General features: G+C 42.6%; 2 protein-coding genes across 5 annotated transcripts in view; one reads left to right on the top strand and one right to left on the bottom strand.

Annotated features, from left to right (window-relative positions):
• Positions 1-2,579: 2,579 nt before the first annotated feature.
• LOC129867447 (actin-like protein 6A) lies at positions 2,580-16,630 on the bottom strand. Of its 2 annotated transcripts, none has more exons than XM_055940871.1 (14): positions 16,437-16,630; positions 15,766-15,842; positions 13,768-13,942; positions 12,150-12,250; positions 11,592-11,689; positions 11,160-11,254; positions 9,338-9,459; positions 7,292-7,381; positions 7,040-7,101; positions 6,815-6,929; positions 6,636-6,716; positions 6,362-6,457; positions 6,156-6,242; positions 2,580-3,192 (listed from the first exon to the last, which is right to left on the bottom strand). In XM_055940871.1, exons 1-14 carry the CDS (start codon positions 16,459-16,461, stop codon positions 3,112-3,114), a joined length of 1,305 nt encoding a protein of 434 aa, XP_055796846.1. In that variant the 5' UTR covers positions 16,462-16,630; the 3' UTR covers positions 2,580-3,111. The 2 variants fall into 2 exon arrangements, with proteins under 2 accessions (XP_055796846.1, XP_055796847.1); XM_055940872.1 differs by having other exon boundaries at positions 9,353-9,459; positions 16,437-16,629.
• Positions 16,631-17,794: 1,164 nt separating this feature from the next.
• Positions 17,795-19,289, top strand: part of LOC129867445 (guanine nucleotide-binding protein subunit beta-4) — a 39,413-nt gene continuing 37,918 nt past the window's right edge. For all 3 annotated transcript variants that reach the window (XM_055940869.1, XM_055940863.1, XM_055940865.1), the window contains exon 1: positions 17,795-17,967. The gene's annotated coding sequence lies outside the window, so the exon portion shown is untranslated. The remainder of the gene's footprint in view (positions 17,968-19,289) is intronic.

Genomic DNA, 19,289 nt, shown 5'->3' with positions numbered 1-19,289 from the left:
AGGCAATTAGCAAGACACCCCCTAAAAAGGAGTCTGCAGGTGGTGACCACACACCACTTCTCAGTTCCTATGCTTCCTGGCTGATGTCCTGCTCTCCTGAACCCGAGTCCTGCTCTCCTGAACCCGAGTCCTGCTCTCCTGAACCCGAGTCCTGCTCTCCTGAACCCGAGTCCTGCTCTCCTGAACCCGAGACCTGCTCTCCTGAACCCGAGTCCTGCTCTCCTGAACCCGAGTCCTGCTCTCCTGAACCCGAGTCCTGCTCTCCTGAACCCGAGTCCTGCTCTCCTGAACCCGAGTCCTGCTCTCCTGAACCCGAGTCCTGCTCTCCTGAACCCGAGTCCTGCTCTCCTGAACCCCAGACCTGCTCTCCTGAATCCGAGTCCTGCTCTCCTGAACCCGAGTCCTGCTCTCCTGAACCCGAGTCCTGCTCTCCTGAACCCGAGTCCTGCTCTCCTGAACCCGAGACCTGCTCTCCTGAACCCGAGTCCTGCTCTCCTGAACCCGAGTCCTGCTCTCCTGAACCCGAGTCCTGCTCTCCTGAACCCGAGTCCTGCTCTCCTGAACCCGAGACCTGCTCTCCTGAACCCGAGTCCTGCTCTCCTGAACCCGAGTCCTGCTCTCCTGAACCCGAGTCCTGCTCTCCTGAACCCGAGACCTGCTCTCCTGAACCCGAGTCCTGCTCTCCTGAACCCGAGTCCTGCTCTCCTGAACCCGAGTCCTTCTCTCCTGAACCCGAGTCCTTCTCTCCTGAACCCGAGTCCTGCTCTCCTGAACCCGAGTCCTGCTCTCCTGAACCCGAGTCCTGCTCTCCTGAACCCGAGTCCTGCTCTCCTGAACCCGAGACCTACTCTCCTGAATCCGAGACCTGCTCTCGTCAACCCGAGTCCTGCTCTCGTCAACCCGAGTCCTACTCTTCTGAACACTCCAGTATTTTATTTGAAGCTTTTATGTCGGTATACTTATTCATAGTTGCCTTCTTGTTAGCTTCCTATTCAATATTATTAGTTTTTACCTTTTTTATCCCCCACTTGAGAAGCCATCTTTTATGCTTAAGCGATGAAATCTTTTTACAATGTAATGCAGCATGTTCGGTGCGTTACGTCTCTGAGCCAGGTAGCAATAGTATGCCTTATGCATAGTAGCCAATCCCCCCCTGTGTAATGGATGCCAAAGCAGGCAACATATTTTTGATGCACAAAGATAGTCACTCTGTGGAAATTCAATGTTGACATTAAGTCATACATCAGATAACATTGGCAATAGGCTATATTTGTTCCTAGCAACCTAAGGATTCATTTGATACTGTTAGGATGTATGTTTATGCACTATAGCCCGCTAGCATATTGTTTGAAGATGAATATTGTTTTGTTACACACACACACAAACAATACAGATGTGTGTGTGTGTAGGTGTTTAAAGACTGACCAACATTGACCACAGCTTTTATGGCCTGTCACTCTATCTGGAGAGGGGAGGGGTGCATATCTCTAGGCCAACCAGGGAGGTTAGGTCACTGATCAATACCAAATAAGGGACTGTTTGAGTGTAGAATCGGGGGAGACTCAAGACAGATCTAATCTACCCAACAACCAGATGTGGACAGAGGAGAGCACTAAGGGACTTGGACAAGTCCGAGTGCCAGCATAGGCTGAGCAAAGTTTAAACCGCGCTCAGCCTCTACTATGATAGGCCAACGGACGAGTTGGAACTAAAGCTGTCATAGTATAAGAACTGCTATTTGAGTACATTCCACAGTTCTCTGTTCTACCTTGCACGGAGATACAGTGAACCCGTATATACGAAAATTGCATTTACCATTTATCGCTTGAGTTTAATTAAAATATATTCAGTGACTCTGAATCACATTTTGCCCTGATCTCTTTCAATACCACCACATGTAGCTATAGTTCGGACACAGACCAAAACAAGCTTACCTTGTAAGATGTTTGCTGTTTGGTGAAAACGTGTAAAATAAACATTTTAACTCTCGGGGCTGGAGATCAATAACATTGTCACAGGCAGACAAATAAGATATCCTCATGATCTGTGGAGTCCCAGCTTTCGGTGCATATCAACATATTCTGTGTTTATCATTTAGTTTATGCTTCACAATGCTAACAGTAATGTAGGTAGCAGCCACCTTGAAATTAGGTCATTTGCTCAGCCAGACCTTAATACTATATATAGGCATACAAAATGTATAAGTCAAAGATTAACGGACAGATCAATAGCCAAGATACTCAGCTTTCCGCAGACACCCTGCTTTTGCAGATAGGGAATACCATTCTCATAACAGACTAAATTGAATTTAAAAAATATCTAATAGGGTCCACAAATATGGGGAGTTTACGTTTAAGAGGTTAAGGGCTTGTAAGTAAGCATTTCAGAGGAAGGTCTACACCTGTTGTATTCGGCGCATGTGACAAATAAAATATGATTACTTGGGGACTGTGTGCAGACTTACAACAACCTGTGAAATGATTTAAGCAGTTTGTAAAATGATGCATCTGTTCTGCTGAGAAATGAATGTTTGCAAGCGTCAAAACAGTTGCAAGTGTCATAAAACAATTCAACATCACTTAACAGAAAATGCTTTTTATTTTCAAAAGACTGGTTATGTGCAATCAAATATCAACAAAAGTGAAATGAAAGACAGATTTAATTTTCAGTGAATAATTGTCTTGTCCAGTGAACAACTCAATGACAGTGATTCAATGACATCATTAGATCACCTCCAAGAAGCGTCTTCAACGTTCACCTGACAACCCATTGGTTAAGGCACATACACTAACCAAGTGTTTCTTACCTGTCAAGAAGTTTGAGATCAAAATATAAAGTCCATAAACAAACTGAAGATGACATACTGAAGATGGAGTCAAAAGGAACTCAGCCTTTCGCCCTTTTCATAGCAATGGAATATGTGACACGGTTTGTTATAGTTCATGTTTTCTACAAAAAATGATCAAGGGAGATTCAATTATCAGTTTTTTTTTTTTTTTTTTTATCAACAGAAACAACTACCGTCCTTGGATGTTCCTGAGCTCACAGTAAAAGGTTCAACTAGACATGTTATTGTGAGTTCTGGAGGCAGCAGATGCTGTTGCTGGTCGATCAAGGGCACTTCCTGTCGACGCACTGCTTCCCGCCCTCCTCGTACTCCTGTTTCGATATCCACATTTGCTGAAAAGTTCCCTAGAGTAAGACAACATGATACTTATCAGTACAAATCCCAAACAATACAACCACCATCATTGATGAAGTGCATTAGGTCAAAGTAATATCATATTATTATCAAACTATTTCAAAACAGGCCAACACACAAATCCCAAAGTAAGTAGACAAATCATAGTGTGCAAGTGACCAGAAGCATTGCAATACAGTAGAAGTATATATCAGTGGAGGCTGCTGAGGGGAGGATGGCTCATAATAATGGCTGGAACAGAGTACATGGAATGGCATCCAACACATGGAAAACATGTGTTTGATGTATTGGATACTATTCCTCTAATTATGCGCCAGCCATTACCATGAGCCTGTCCTCCCCAATTAAGGTGCCACCAACCTCCTGTGGGATGGGTGTGTATAATATATGTGTGTGTATAATATATACACACACACACTACCGTTCAAAAGTTTGGGGTCACTTACAAATGTCCTTGTTTTTGAAAGAAAAGCAAAAAAATGTGTCCTTTAAAATAACATCAAATTGATCAGAAATACAGTGTAGACATTGTTAATGTTGTAAATGACATTTGTAGCTGGAAACGGTAGATTTGTTATGAAATATCTACAGAGGCTCATTATCAGCAACCATCACTCCTGTGTTCCAATGGCACGTTGTGTTAGCTAATTCAAGTTTATAATTTTAAAAGGCTAATTGATCATTAGAAAACACGTTTGCTATTATGTTAGCACAACTGAAAACTGTTGTCCTGATTAAATAAGCAATAAATCTAGCCTTCTTTAGACTAGTTGAGTATCTGGAGTATCAGCAGTTGTGGGTTCAATTACAGGCTCAAAAAGGCTAGAAACAAAGAATTTTCTTCAGAAACTCGTCAGTCTATTCTTGTTCTGAGAAATTATGGCTATTCCATGCGAGAAATTGCCAAGAAACTGTAGATCTCGTACAACGCTGTGTACTACTCCCTTTACAGAACAGCGCAAACCAGAATAGAAAGAGGAGTGTGAGTCTTTTAAAATGATAAACACGGGATTAGCTGACAACGTACCATTGGAACACAGGAGTGATGGTTGCTGATAATGAGCCTCTGTAAGCCTATGTACAGTTGAAGTCAGAAGTTTACATACACTTAGGTTGGAGTCATTAAAACTCGTTTTTCAACCACTCCACAAGTTTCTTGTTAACAAACTATAGTTTTGGCAAGTCGGTTAGGACATCTTTGTGCATGACACAAGTAATATTTCCAACAATTGTTTACAGACAGATTATTTCACTGTATCACAATTCCAGTGGGTCAGAAGTTTACATACACTAAGAAAATTTGAGAAAAGGATGTCATGGCTTTAGAAGCTTCTGTTAGGCTAATTGACATCATTTGAGTCAATTGGAGGCGTACCTGTGGATGTATTTCAAGGCCAAAAAATACAATAATTGTAGACCTCCACAAGTCTGGTTCATCCTTGGGAGCAATTTCCAAACGCCTGAAGGTACCACGTTCATCTGTACAAACAATGGTAGGCACGTATGACCACCATGGGACCATGCAGCCGTCATACCGCTCAGGAAGGAGACATGTTCTGTCTCCTAGAAATGAATGTACTTGGGTGCGAAAAATGCGAATCAATCCCAGAACAGCAAAGGACCTTGAAGATTCTATAGGAAACAGGTACAAAAGTATCTATATGCACAGTAAAATGAGTCCTATATCGACATAACCTGAAAGGCCGCTCAGCAAGGAAGAAGCCACTGCTCCAAAACCGCCATAAAAAGCCAGACTATGGTTTTCAAATGCACATGGGGACAAATATCGTACTTTTTGGAGAAATGTCCTCTGGTCTGATGAAACAAAAATAGAACTGTTTGGCCATAATGACCATCGTTATGTTTGGAGGAAAAAGGGGAAGGCTTGCAAGCCGAAGAACACCATCCCAACCGTGAAGCACGGGGATGGCAGCATCATGATGTGGGGGTGCTTTGCTGCAGGAGGGACTGGTGCACTTCACAAAATAGATAGCATCATGAGGTAAATTTATGTGGATATATTGAAGCAACATCTCAAGACATCAGTCAGGAAGTTAAAGCTTGGTCACAAATGGGTCTTCCAAATGGACAATGTCCCCAAGCATACTTCCAAAGTTGTGGCAAAATGGCTTAAGGACAACCAAGTCAAGGTATTGGAGTGGCCATCACAAAGCCCTGACCTCAATCCTATAAAAAATGTGTGGGCAGAACTGAAAAAGTGTGTGCGAGCAAGGAGGCCTACAAACCTGAATGAGTTACACCAGCTCTGTCAGGAGGAATGGGTCAAAATTCACCCAACTTATTGTGGGAAGCTTGTGGAATGCTATCAGAAATGTTTGACCCAAGTTAAACAATTTAAAGGCAATGCTACCAAATACTAATTGAGTGTATGTAAACTTCTGACCCACTGGGAATGTGATGAAAGAAATAAAAGCTGAAATAAATCATTCTCTGTAATATTATTCTGCCATTTCACAATAATATAAATAAATAAAGTGGTGATCCTAACTGACCTAAGACAGGGAATTGTTACTAGGATTAAATGTCAGGAATTGTGAAAAACTGAGTTTAAATGTATTTGGCTAAGGTGTATGTAAACTTCGACTTCAACTGTAGATATTCCATAACAAATCTGCCATTTCCAGCTACAATAGTCATTTACAACATTAACAATGTCTACACTGTATTTCTGATCAATTTGATGTTATTTTAAATGGACAAAAAAAGTGCTTTTCTTTGACCCCAAACTTTTGAACAGTAGTGTATATTTTTTTACATTTGCAAAATAAAAAAATAACTATTTTTGATTTGTAATTAGGGGGTATTGAGTGTAGATTGAAGAGAAAATAAACAATTTAATCAATTGTAGAAGGCTGTCATGTAACAAAATGTAGAAAAAGTAAAGCGGTCTGAATACTTTCTGAATGCCCTGTATATATGGATGTGAACTCACTAGTGATGCCAAGATGGAGCCTCCTATCCAGGCACTGAACCTGCGCTCCACCGTTGTGTTGTTGGCTATCAATTTCAGCCTCATGCTCTGAACACAGGACAGAAGACAAATTAGATACTGACAGGAACTATGGACAGGAACATTTACTAAGAGAACAAGAAATGGACAAAATAAGGAAACGAGAAATATTTTTGTGCATCACTCACAGGAGGGGTCTTCTGAGAGAGTTCTCTGGTGAGTCGGTCCGTGAAGCCCGAGATGAGTGTGTTGCCGCCGGTGACCACCACGCTACCATAAAGACCCTGAGACAAAGGTCAAAGGTCAGTTCTGTACAACCTCTGTGGGAATAAAGGCCACCTGGCCTCAATATGTAATTCTGAATCGCATTAATAGATCACATATCACTCACAAAATACACAGGTCTAGTAACCACAGCAGCCAAAACAAGCAACGTGATAGGTCTTGAATGTGGGCACCTACCGGCCGAATATCGATGTCACACATTCCCACACTGGTGGTCACCACGTGGCCGACTCCTAACATGGTGTTGCCAGACAGACCCTGTGGAGGAGAACCGGAACATTCCGAGAACACCACATTTCAGACAGGTCCGGTCAAAGAGAATGATTGAGGCATTGTGGCATTCAAGTGATTCTTACCTTGGCATTGGAAGGGTCAAAAAGGCCTTCTGGAATCTTCAGCCTCTCTGCCCCAAAGTCACAGTTGTATCCATTGGGCAGTTCGTAGTGAACCGTGGGCATCTGGGCTGCAACTCTGTAGGAGGTTTACATTTCAACACAATGAAAATTAACCCTTAAAAAAGGGAGAGAACTATTCTGTGGTGGTTATTGTGAAATTATAGAATGGGAGTATGGTGGACTCACTGTTCATCATACGGCGAGTCTGAAACCTGCAGCACGGACGCTTGGAAATCCTGAATCACAGTCTAGAGGCAAAAAATAAATAAAAAATTGTTCTAGCAGTACAGTTATGAATATTCACATTAGGAAAAAGTGAATGATGAAGACAGGTTAACATCATGTCTATGGTCTATATGTGATGGTGATGCAGCACCAACTATCTACATTGGACTGTTTAGGACTTTCTGTTTATGATTAGAACACAAAGCTGCTTACATTACACATGTAGTTGTGCCAGGACCGGGTGACTTGAGGTAGTTTCTCCTTCTTCTTCCAGCTGGCTGGGGTTCCATCACGTACAGCATCCTACAGTGAGAGACACAATGTTAGCAGTGACGTTGTCATAGCGGACAAGTACCCTGGTTCCAGATCGGCGGTGACATTGTCATAGCGGACAAGTACCCTGGTTCCAGATCGGCAGGGACGTTGTCATAGCGGACAAGTACCCTGGTTCCAGATCGGCGGTGACATTGTCATAGCGGACAAATACCCTGGTTCCACATCGGCGGTGACATTGTCATAGCGGACAAGTACCCTGGTTCCAGATCGGCGGTGACATTGTCATAGCGGACAAATACCCTGGTTCCAGATCTGCTTGTGCCGTCTATGGAAATAACAGCAGGAGTTGGCGAGACAGCACCAACAGACCTGGGACCAGGCTAGAGAAGGAGGAAGAGATAAAAATGAGAGCCAGGAATTAAAGGCTACCAGTCTTTTGAGGTCAGGAATATGAGGAATTCCTGATTAATTCAGAGAAATCACATCTCAGAGTCTTATGGGTGACGGTGAAAACAATCACAGAACAATGGCACATTTTGTGATATGAAAAATCAAGGCATGAAAGATGGGATTCCTGTGAAGTGTGGTTCCTATCATGGTTTCTTCCTTCCAGAGCTAAAATGGCTTCTTCCTTCCAGAGCTTATTAAATGACAGATATTTCCTTGCTTTACGTTTTGTAGACTTTTTCAAGCATGCTGTGCGACATGCTCATTTGAATACAAGTACAAGACAATAGGGATTGGCCTTAATTGAAATTCCCTCATCAATGGGGCGGCAGCGTAGCCTAGTGGTTAGAGCGTTGGACTAGTAACCGAAAGGTTGCAAAATCCCTAAGCTGACAAGGTGCAAATCTGTCGTTCTTAACTGACTTGCCTAGTTAAATAAAATAATGTAGGACTTTAGGTAAAGACTTGATCAAACTGATTCCATCTATCCAAACTCATAGCGCATGTCAATTAGATGCTCATGCATGCAATGTACGGGAACAAAATACCCGAGTTAGAGCATCTCTGTATTAATTGTTATTGGCCAATCATAAAATTACAAAGCACAAATCTAGACAAAATGAATATTACATGCAGATTCTCAAACAAACCCAAAATTCACTTTGACAAAAGTGATTAATGAAACTAAAATGTAGTGGATGAAGGGAAATACATGAGACAACCTGAATATATACACTGCTCAAAAAAATAAAGGGAACACTTAAACAACACAATGTAACTCCAAGTCAATCACACTTCTGTGAAATCAAACTGTCCACTTAGGAAGCAACACTGATTGACAATAAATTTCACATGCTGTTGTGCAAATGGAATAGACAAAAGGTGGAAATTATAGGCAATTAGCAAGACACCCCCAAAAAAGGAGTGATTCTGCAGGTGGTGACCACAGACCACTTCTCAGTTCCTATGCTTCCTGGCTGATGTTTTGGTCACTTTTGAATGCTGGCGGTGCTCTCACTCTAGTGGTAGCATGAGACGGAGTCTACAACCCACACAAGTGGCTCAGGTAGTGCAGTTCATCCAGGATGGCACATCAATGCGAGCTGTGGCAAAAAGGTTTGCTGTGTCTGTCAGCGTAGTGTCCAGAGCATGGAGGCGCTACCAGGAGACAGGTCAGTACATCAGGAGACGTGGAGGAGGCCGTAGGAGGGCAACAACCCAGCAGCAGGACCGCTACCTTGCCTAATTACCTAATTGCCTATAATTTCCACCTTTTGTCTATTCCATTTGCACAACAGCATGTGAAATTTATTGTCAATCAGTGTTGCTTCCTAAGTGGACAGTTTGATTTCACAGAAGTGTGATTGACTTGGAGTTACATTGTGTTGTTTAAGTGTTCCCTTTATTTTTTTGAGCAGTGTATATATTTTTTTAAATATCTAAGTTCTATACTTACAAATGCCCCACCACCATAACGTGAGCAATAGCACCAAAAAGTGAGATGTGGAATCTCTGAAATGAGTAGTTTTGACTTACTTTAGCAGGTCTCACCTTTGATGCAATCATGTAAGGAGGGACTATTTCAACATTTAACTCTTGAAATAGCTCTCTACATTGCATGCTCATAAAGTCTCCAGCAAGGGGAGACTTGACGATGCCTGAAATAAAAGAGCATAAAACGTGTCACTTGGATAGTTTTGGGGAAAGGATAATTGAACACAACATTAGTGTCCCATTTAGAGCATTAAAACGCTTTTCCTCTCCAATCATTTAGAGCGTTACACACCTGCTATGAAGGCTTATAACAACTATGACATACACAGGCCAAGAACACAATGGTGCAAAGTCAATTCAGTGAACAGAGGCATTGTGTCCTCGTGCTTGTCCTCCGACGACCCTAACGCGCTGCTCCTCCGACGACCCTAACGCGCTGCTTCTCCGACGACCCTAACGCGCTGCTCCTCAGACGACCCTAACGCGCTGCTCCTCAGACGACCCTAACGCGCTGCTCCTCAGACGACCCTAACGCGCTGCTCCTCAGACGACCCTAACGCGCTGCTCCTCAGACGACCCTAACGCGCTGCTCCTCAGACGACCCTAACGCGCTGCTCCTCAGACGACCCTAACGCGCTGCTCCTCAGACGACCCTAACGCGCTGCTCCTCAGACGACCCTAACGCGCTGCTCCTCAGACGACCCTAACGCGCTGCTCCTCAGACGACCCTAACGCGCTGCTCCTCAGACGACCCTAACGCGCTGCTCCTCAGACGACCCTAACGCGCTGCTCCTCAGACGACCCTAACGCGCTGCTCCTCAGACGACCCTAACGCGCTGCTCCTCAGACGACCCTAACGCGCTGCTCCTCAGACGACCCTAACGCGCTGCTCCTCAGACGACCCTAACGCGCTGCTCCTCAGACGACCCTAACGCGCTGCTCCTCAGACGACCCTAACGCGCTGCTCCTCAGACGACCCTAACGCGCTGCTCCTCAGACGACCCTAACGCGCTGCTCCTCAGACGACCCTAACGCGCTGCTCCTCAGACGACCCTAACGCGCTGCTCCTCAGACGACCCTAACGCGCTGCTCCTCAGACGACCCTAACGCGCTGCTCCTCAGACGACCCTAACGCGCTGCTCCTCAGACGACCCTAACGCGCTGCTCCTCAGACGACCCTAACGCGCTGCTCCTCAGACGACCCTAACGCGCTGCTCCTCAGACGACCCTAACACGCTGCTCCTCAGACGACCCTAACACGCTGCTCCTCAGACGACCCTAACACGCTGCTCCTTTCCCAAATGACCATTTCCTCATATCAACTAAAATGGCTCCGTTGATGTTTATATGCCAGACTCCTGTGCCATTGTCCTCGGTCTTGTATTTCACTGCAGCACCTTCTCAAATTGCCTTACTGCAGAAAGCCTAGCCCTTGATGCTTTACCAAGACGGTTGCTGTTACCTAATTATTCACAAACATGTCTCTTTAGTGTAAGGAGATTACTTGAAGGTGGATACCAATGTCAAACCCCTTCACTGTGTTTCCATCATCTTCCTGCTGGGGATTCAACTTGCCGCAGGGAGAGGACGGAAGTGCTATCCATTTCGCTGCTTTTCATTTTGATTGATTGATTTTGGGGTTTCTACAAGTATGAAGTATTCAAAACCAAATCCGTATCTATCTAAAGTAATTTCGACCCACATCCTGAGACACGATGGCTTCAAAGTGGACGGAGGGCATTTCTTGTCAACTCATAATGGTAAGAGTTTATCCAGCACTTTTAAGACTTGTACATGACGTGGATAATAGAATCCAGTCCAACTAAAATAGAAAAGAGTGCGGTGGGAGAGCTGGACAATTGACCTTGCTGAAGCACATAACCATCATGCACTGGAATGGCTGTGGTGTGTGTGGCTCCGCTGTCTAACACCAACCCTGTGGATCGTCCGTTGGCAAAGCTGAGGCACTCAGAGTTAAGGGAACAGACGGGGCATTTCTACAGAGATGAGATACAATGTCTTTTAGGCCGAACCCTTTTCGTCAAAGTCACATGAGCAATCACTAAAAGTAAACAACTACTGCAAAAAAAATGTATTTTTTTTAAGGAGATTAAAGTGGTTAAATAAATAAAAAATTGCAAAAGAAAACTGAGATTTTGGGGTCATTATTAAACAGCAGATGGCTCGTGTCATTTGACTAGTGTTTTATTACGTCGAGCCACCACTTCATTAACCTTCCGACAACATCCCTATATTATTTAAATTCACTGTGTGAGCCAGCGTGGCGTAAGGATACGAAGACAGCACCGCCGTTTTGCACAGGAAGAAGGCAGGAATGTTGTAATGCTCAAACATCAGCTCGGTTAGCTTCTCCCGCTTGGCTCGTGTGTTCCACTGCAGAGACAAGAGAAAGAGGGGAAATGGAAAACAAAACCATGACGACCCTCTTTTTTTTACAACAAGGCACACCGTAGCAAAACATTTTTAAAGTGAAACGTGAACTAGCGTTTCTTGTTGAACAAGTACAGATAATACCTTCTGTTTCAGAACATTTTCTTACGTTTGGCACCTAATGCCAGATATCAGTGTACAATGAACCAGCAGGACACCATAGACTGAATAATACAGAAAACCAAATACTATATTTTACAGTACAATAACTTCAGTGGTTAGTTTTAATTCAAAATCAGGGCTAATCCCCTTGCAAACATTGAGGGCACTACTGGCTGTCGGTGTGCACTCATTCCAACGTACAGTGGGCTCGCGACATACTGAATGGGTTTATAACAAAACCTATGTACTATTAAGTCTGCGTGTGTTCTAAATGCCAAAATGGAAGGCGAGGCCTACTCACCGAGGCTTCTGACATGAGTACAGGATGGATGCTGGGCTCCGACTTGAAGTGCATCTTGTAGGTGTGGTCTAGAATGGCCTGGAAGCTGTCCCAGTCCTCGACTTCACAGACAACAAAACAAACAAAAAGACCAATGTACCGAGTTAGAGGATGTCATGGTAACCAGTGCAAATTTCCCCACAAGAAATCATGTAGGCAAGGGGTTGGGCCAAGGTAGTTTTCCTTGTATAAAATACCCATAGAAAATTATCAAAATCAAATCAAATGTACTTATAAAGCCCTTTTTACATCAGCCGATGTCACAAAGTGTTATACAGAAACCCAGCCTAAAACCCCAAACAGCAGGCAATGCAGAAGCACAGTGGCTAGGAAAAACTCCCTAGAAAGGCAGGAACCTAGGAAGAAATCTAGAGAGGAACCAGGCTCTGAGGGGTGGTCAGTCCTCTCTCTTTGGGCAAGTCATGCAGGTCACCTGCTGCAAATAAAGCCTGGTACTGTTGAATAGTTAATACTTAAGAGCAAACATGGCGTTGCCACGAGCACCACCGCAGATATTGAGATGAGCGAGATGCAAGACTTCACACCAATACAGTAACTGCACATGCATGGGCTACACACGGTTAGAATGGTAGGTATGGGACAAAAACAGCATAGAAGTTTAGCCTCGCGCTCTAACGCTCTTTGTTGTTGCGGAAATTGACCCACTGTATTGTTTACCTTGTGCATGTACGTCATATCGCTGACTCTACCTTTAAAAAAGGTGTACATACTTACGTCTCCTCACACAACTATATTATATTAACCTACAGCTTTCATCTCTGTTGCTGGGTCGGATACTGGAGAAAATAGATTGATGAACTTGGCTAATATGAGCGAAATGTGTGAATTCTAATCCAGGGCAGCACTCCAAGGAGCTCTCTGATATATATAGTGCTGCTCAGAGTCTATTAAGATCATTGTCACACTTTCCTCTAAAATAGCCCACGTCCCCAGTACTGAATTCACATTAAAGTCAGGATCACGTAAGCAGAAAAGTAAAAAATGGCATTGTCATAAAATGTAAAAATGTTTTAAAATGGGGCATCAAAATCAGCACCATGGACAGTTCAGGAGAAAGACACCCAAAACATCATCCATGATCGTTCTCAGTCTGACCAATGACCAATCATCATTTCTATATTCTAACAAAGACCATCTTCTTCATCACTTCTAAATCACTATGTTGACTGTTGAACATCTCGACGTGTTGTTTGGTGTGTGTTCATACGCCGGCTTCACAAAACAAATGTCAATGTTAAATGGACATTAAAGTATATTGTTAGTGGTAAAGCATAGACAATTTCAGAAAGGTCAAAACCTCCAGACATGTCAATACTGCCGTTTGTGTTAATCTCACAGGAAGATTCTCAGGTCAGTGAAAGTCCAGACAAAGATCCTCTCACAAAACATTGTGCATTGTCCTAGATATTGAAGGCATTGCCTGGCATTCCCACTACCTGTTCTGCCTATACGCTCTGCATGCCATGTCACAGCTTGGGCTTTTATTTCATCCAGGCAGAGCGCTGTCAATACAACTTCCACATTGTCCACGATCACATGACGGGGGAGAGAGACTCACTCATGCCGTTTTTGAGCGGTGACATGACCTCCATGTTCTCGCGGGCCACCCTCAGCTGGTTGGTGTCGATGAAGTAGTTGGTGCCCTGCTTGCCCTTGTCCCCGCCGTCCGTCTCCATCGGGGCGCTACCATCCTCCCTGTCCAGGGTCACACCCATCACCGTGGGGAAGTCCGCCTACGGGCACAAATAAATGTGTATATAAGGGTTGGGTGATGTCAACTTTTGTCCTATCATGATTCTGTACATTAAAAAATAATAATAACAACAAAAAAAAAAATCGCCCTCTAGACGATGTTATCCAAAAATAAAATATATTTTTTTGCCCCTAGCACGAGCACGTATACTACGGGAGGGACGCAAGGAATCATGACATTGACTAAATATATTGGAGCCAATTTTAGATTCTTCAAAGTAGTCACCCTTTGCCTTGATGACAGCTTTGCACACTCTTGGCATTCTCTCAACAAGCTTCACTCTGCGGTCCAACTCATCCCAAACCATTTCAATTGGTTTGAGGTCAGGTGATTGTGGAGGCCATGTGATTTGATGCAGCACTCCTTCTTGGTCAAATAGCCCTTACACAGCCTGGAGGTGTGTGGGGTCATTGTCCTGTTCAAAAACAAATGATAGTCCCACTAAGCATAAACCTGATGGGATGGTGTATCGCTGCAGACTGCTGTGGTTGCCATGCTGGTTAAGTGTGCCTTGAATTCTAAATAAATCACTGACAGTGTCACCAGCAAAGCACCATCACACCTCCTCCTCCATGCTTCACAGTGGGAACCACACACGCAGAGATCATATGTTCCCCTACTCTGCATCTCAAGTTCTCAACACGGCAGTTGGAATAAAAAAAATCTCACATTTTTACTCATCAGACCAAAGGACAGATTTCCACCGGTCTGCTCATGTTTCATGGTGCAAACAAGTCTATTCTTATTGGTGTCCTTTAGTAGTGTTTTCTTTGCAGCAATTCAACCATGAAGCCCTGATTCACACAGTCTCCTCTGAACAGTTAATGTTGAGATGCATCTGTTACTTGATCTCTGTTAAGCATTTATTTGGGCTGCAATTTCTGAGGCTAGTACCTAATTCAAATCAAATTTTATTGGTCACATACACGTGTTTAGCAGATGTTATTGCGGGTGATACGAAATGCTTGTGCTTCTAGTTCCGACAGTGCAGTAATATCTAACAAATTCACAACAAATACCTAATACACACAAATCTAAGTAAAGGAATGGAATTAAGAATATATAAATATGACCGAGCAATGTCAGAGCGGCAAAGACTAAGATTTGCTATGTGACATTTTTTTTAAACTTAAAACATGATATACACTTGTTTTTTAACGTATTCTCTGCAGCAGAGGTAACTGAGTCTTCCTGTGGCGGTCCTCATGAGAGCCAGTTTCATCATAGTGCTTGATGGTTTTTGCAACTGCACTAGAAGAAACTTTAAAAGTTCTTAAACTTTTGCAGACATTTTAAGACATAAAAGTCAGTCAAATGATGGACTGTCATTTCACTTTGTTTATCTGAGCTGTTCTTGCATTAAATATGGACTTGGTCTTTAACCAAATATCTTCTGTATTCCACTTCTACCTCGTCACAACACAAGTGATTGGATCAAATGCATTAAGAAAAGAAATTCCACAACTTAACTTTTAACAAGACACACCTGTTAATTGAAATGCATTCCAGGTGAAGCTGGTTGAGAGAATTCCAAAAGTGTGCAAAGCTGTCAAGGAAAAGGGTGGCTATTTGAAGAATCTAAAATATATTTGGATTTGTTTAACACTTCTTTGGTTACTATATGATTCCATAGTTTTGATGTCTTCACGATTAATCTACAATATAGAAAATAGTAAAATAAAGAAAAACCCTTGAATGATTAGGTATCCAAACTTTTGACTCGTACTATACCCTCCAAAAGAAAATGAATACGCAAAGGAAGATCCATAGTTAATAATAAGGTCACTACACTTGGGCGCTTACCTTGGGACAATCTTCTCCAGCATACCCGGCTCTCACTGTGTAAGAGCCTATGTCAAACACTAGGGCTCCAACCTCATCTGCAGAGAGAAGATGCCAAAGTGAATAAATTACAAGTACAACATTGGAGCAATGTTATGATTTGCATCAAGACTAGAGGCTAGTTTACACCACACTTATAGCGAGCTATATTTATATTTAGAACGCTAAAGAAAATATCAAATGTCTGTATGAAATCTAAACGTATTATTTTGGTTTAACTTGCAGATATGCGAATATCCTGGACAACTAAAAGCTAGATACCTTAGTTAAAATTATAAAAGTCAGCACGCTAAAGTAGCGAGTAATTCATCTGCAAAGAGCATGGAAACATGTAGCTAGCTCTTAGCTAATTTAGCTAGCTAGTTACAGCTTTCACTCATTAGATGGGAGACAGGCAGTCAGTCATATTTCATAAATCACAAACTAGCAAGTACATGAGAGAAAATACATGATTTTGCCCGTCATTGATAGTTAACTAGTAAGCCAGCTAAAGATAATACCAAAGATTTCCGATCTGTGATAATATCAGTCTGCAGAGCACTTGTTAACAGGCTAGTTGTATAGCATCTTTCGCCCTACAGCACAACGTGGCGCTTTCATTCATTTAATTTTGACCTCAAAATCAAACTCACCGCCTCCATACACTCCGCCACTCATCCTCACAAATGATGAACAGAACAATTTTACTTTCTGGTTAATACGATTGAAGAAAAAGTCCCGGCAGCTAGCTAAACCTTTTATGACAACAAAATAAATGAACGTGAATCAACCTAACGCCGCCATACAGACGCTATCCAATCAAACATCGCAACGACATAACTAGATCCGCCTCTGTGCTTGACGTTAAGTTACTGTGAGAGGAAGGGGTCCTGTATTTTGATGAGAGGGAACGAAATTGGAAGGAGTGAACCCAACAGCCCCCAGTGGTTGAAGACTTGAATACGTTTTTATTTTTATTTAACTAGGCAAGTCAGTTAAGAACAAACTCTTATTTACAACGACGGCCTACCCTGGCCAAACCCTAACCCGGATGACGCTGGGACAATTGTGTACCGCTCTATGGGCCTACCAGTCATGGCCAGTTGTAATACAGCCTGTAATTGAACCAGGGTCTGTGGTGACACCACTAGCACTGAGATGCACTGCGCCACTCAGGAGGTCAATTGAAAAAAAATAATTAGTCAGAAGTGGTCGAACCATTTTTACACAAAGATATCAATACATTTTCAGCAGCAGTGGAGTTCAATCACTATATTTAATCAAATAAACTGTCAAATTGATCATATTGGTTCATTTGTTTTAGACTAGTAATGAACCTTATTGTTTGACTGTCAATGGGTACAGCATAGACCTTGGACGATAATCTGAAAATTATCGACTCAGACCATACCAACTATTTTATCAAGGACATTTGACTGATAACGATAATTTCGATAAGTAGCCTATAGTAGATCAATGTGAAGTTTGAAATTAAATCAGTCTGCTAATATGTGCTAAGGGCTATTGTTTAGTAGTAGTAGTAGTAGTAGTAGTAGTAGCTGCAGTAGTAGCAGTAGTAGTAGCAGTAGTAGTAGCAGTAGCAGCAGTAGTAGTAGTAGGTCTAAGGGTACGGTAATATACAATAGTAGACGAACTGGTGCACATTAATGTTATAAATTTATCATTGTATTTATCGTAAACATTATAATTCAGTTAATTTATCGTGATATGGGTTTTTGTTCATATCGCCCATCTAAAGTAGGGCAACTGTCTATAATTTATATTAGCCATATAATGTATTTGCATATTGTGACCAGGTTATTTATTGAATCAGGTTTCAGCTCTGACAGTTGCATCATATAAATTGCATAGTATTTTAATGATTGCCATTGTCAAGCTGCCTACCTCTCAGAAATAAAGTTCTGTCCCTTTAAAAAAAAAAATACTTCTCCCCCCACTTTCTCTTTTCCTCAGGTCCCCCCCCCCCCACACACACACACACACCCAGCCCTCTGCCTCATGCATCAGCTGTCTACATAACTGCTCTTCCTTGCAATATTTAGTCACTGAGTGTAGAGGAAGAACTAAAACCTCACACCGTCTCTGCTTACAGTCTATGCACTTAAGGACATATGTGGAAAACGCCTACTTCCTCTCCCACTTATCTACACTGAGAAAAAAAAGGTAAAAGCTGAATGCATTTTACTGTCAATCCTGTTTTTTGTTGTGTGGATTTATGGCTTGAGAAATGTGTGTAGTAGGTAAGCCAGACAGATCAGTTGTGTGTGTTGCTTCAAGCAAGGTGTGGTGGGGTGGGATGTGTGTGTGTGTGTTTGTGTGTGTGCGTATGTGTGTGTATTTATTTGTGTATTTGCGTGTGTGTGTGTGTGTGTGTGTGGTATCAAAGTCTGAGGTAATGCCTTGGTCTTATCGTGTGTCTTGAGCCTGGTGTGCCCCAAAATGTCAAATCAAATTAATTGCGGGCTTATGCCTACTAATAAATTAGTAATCGGGTATCACAGGGTTTCGACTGTGAAGAGATGCGCAGTCCTTTTTGTATTATTATTTGATGACTAGAGAGGGCGGCCAAGTGGAAATATATAAAAAAAATATCTTGACAGTCAATAGAATCCAGAACAGTTACTGTCAATTCTGGAAACTGGAATGACCTTTTCCTAATTTCTGAAAAAGAGTTTGAACATTTCAGCGAGAGTTTAACATTTCAGAGAGAATTTTACATTTCAGAGAAAGTTGAACATTTCAGTGAGAACTGAACATTTCAGAGAAAGTTGAACATTTCAGTGAGTATTGAACATTTCAGTGAGAGCTGAACATTTCAGGACATTTCAGTGACTCAGGGCATTTCAGTGACTCAGGATATTTCGTAGGAAAAGTACAGCAGGTCAGCTCATGTCCTGTTTTTTTTATTTTATTGCATCCCTGGTTTGAGCAAGTCTAACTGGGAACCCCCTTGTGCTACACTCCTTTTCTCACTTCTTCTCACAGTCTCTTCAGCTTCCTCCTTAAAAACAAAGCAAAATACTCATGCAGTTTAAGAGGCTACTTCTCCTCAAATATGGTCTGTTGACTACTGTATATGGAAACACTGCTCTCTGCTCATAGGTTCTTCCACAAACATTGGAACCATTTCAAGTAGGGCACCAAAGCAACTTTCCAGAGTATGTGCCTGTGTTTATCCTGAGGCATATTAGACTACATCTGGTGGTTACTTGGCCCATTGTAGACCACATCTGGTGGTTACTTGGCCCATTGTAGATTACATCTGGTGATTACTTGGCCCAATATAGACCACATCTGGTGATTACTTGGCCCAATGTAGACCACATCTGGTGATTACTTGGCCCATTGTAGACCACATCTGGTGATTACTTGGCCCATTGTAGACCACATCTGGTGATTACTTGGCCCATTGTAGACTACATCTGGTGGTTACTAGGCCCATTGTAGATTACATCTGGTGATTACTTGGCCCATTGTAGACTACA

The sequence above is a fragment of the Salvelinus fontinalis genome, chromosome 12 (assembly GCF_029448725.1).
Source record: "Salvelinus fontinalis isolate EN_2023a chromosome 12, ASM2944872v1, whole genome shotgun sequence".
In the NCBI taxonomy this organism is placed as follows: domain Eukaryota; kingdom Metazoa; phylum Chordata; class Actinopteri; order Salmoniformes; family Salmonidae; genus Salvelinus; species Salvelinus fontinalis.
Note: the sequence above shows the minus strand (reverse complement) of the source record. Positions and strands in the feature narration are given on the sequence as shown.

Excerpts from the sequence above, each read along its gene's own strand:
- LOC129867447 (XM_055940871.1), bottom strand. The coding sequence starts at position 16,461 with ATGAGTGGCGGAGTGTATGGAGGCG. Across the intron at positions 7,102-7,291 it reads GGCACAACTACATGTGTAAT|ACTGTGATTCAGGATTTCCA; the intron begins GTAAGCAGCTTT and ends TTTTGCCTCTAG. Across the intron at positions 3,193-6,155 it reads GCTCCATCTTGGCATCACTA|GGAACTTTTCAGCAAATGTG; the intron begins GTGAGTTCACAT and ends GTCTTACTCTAG.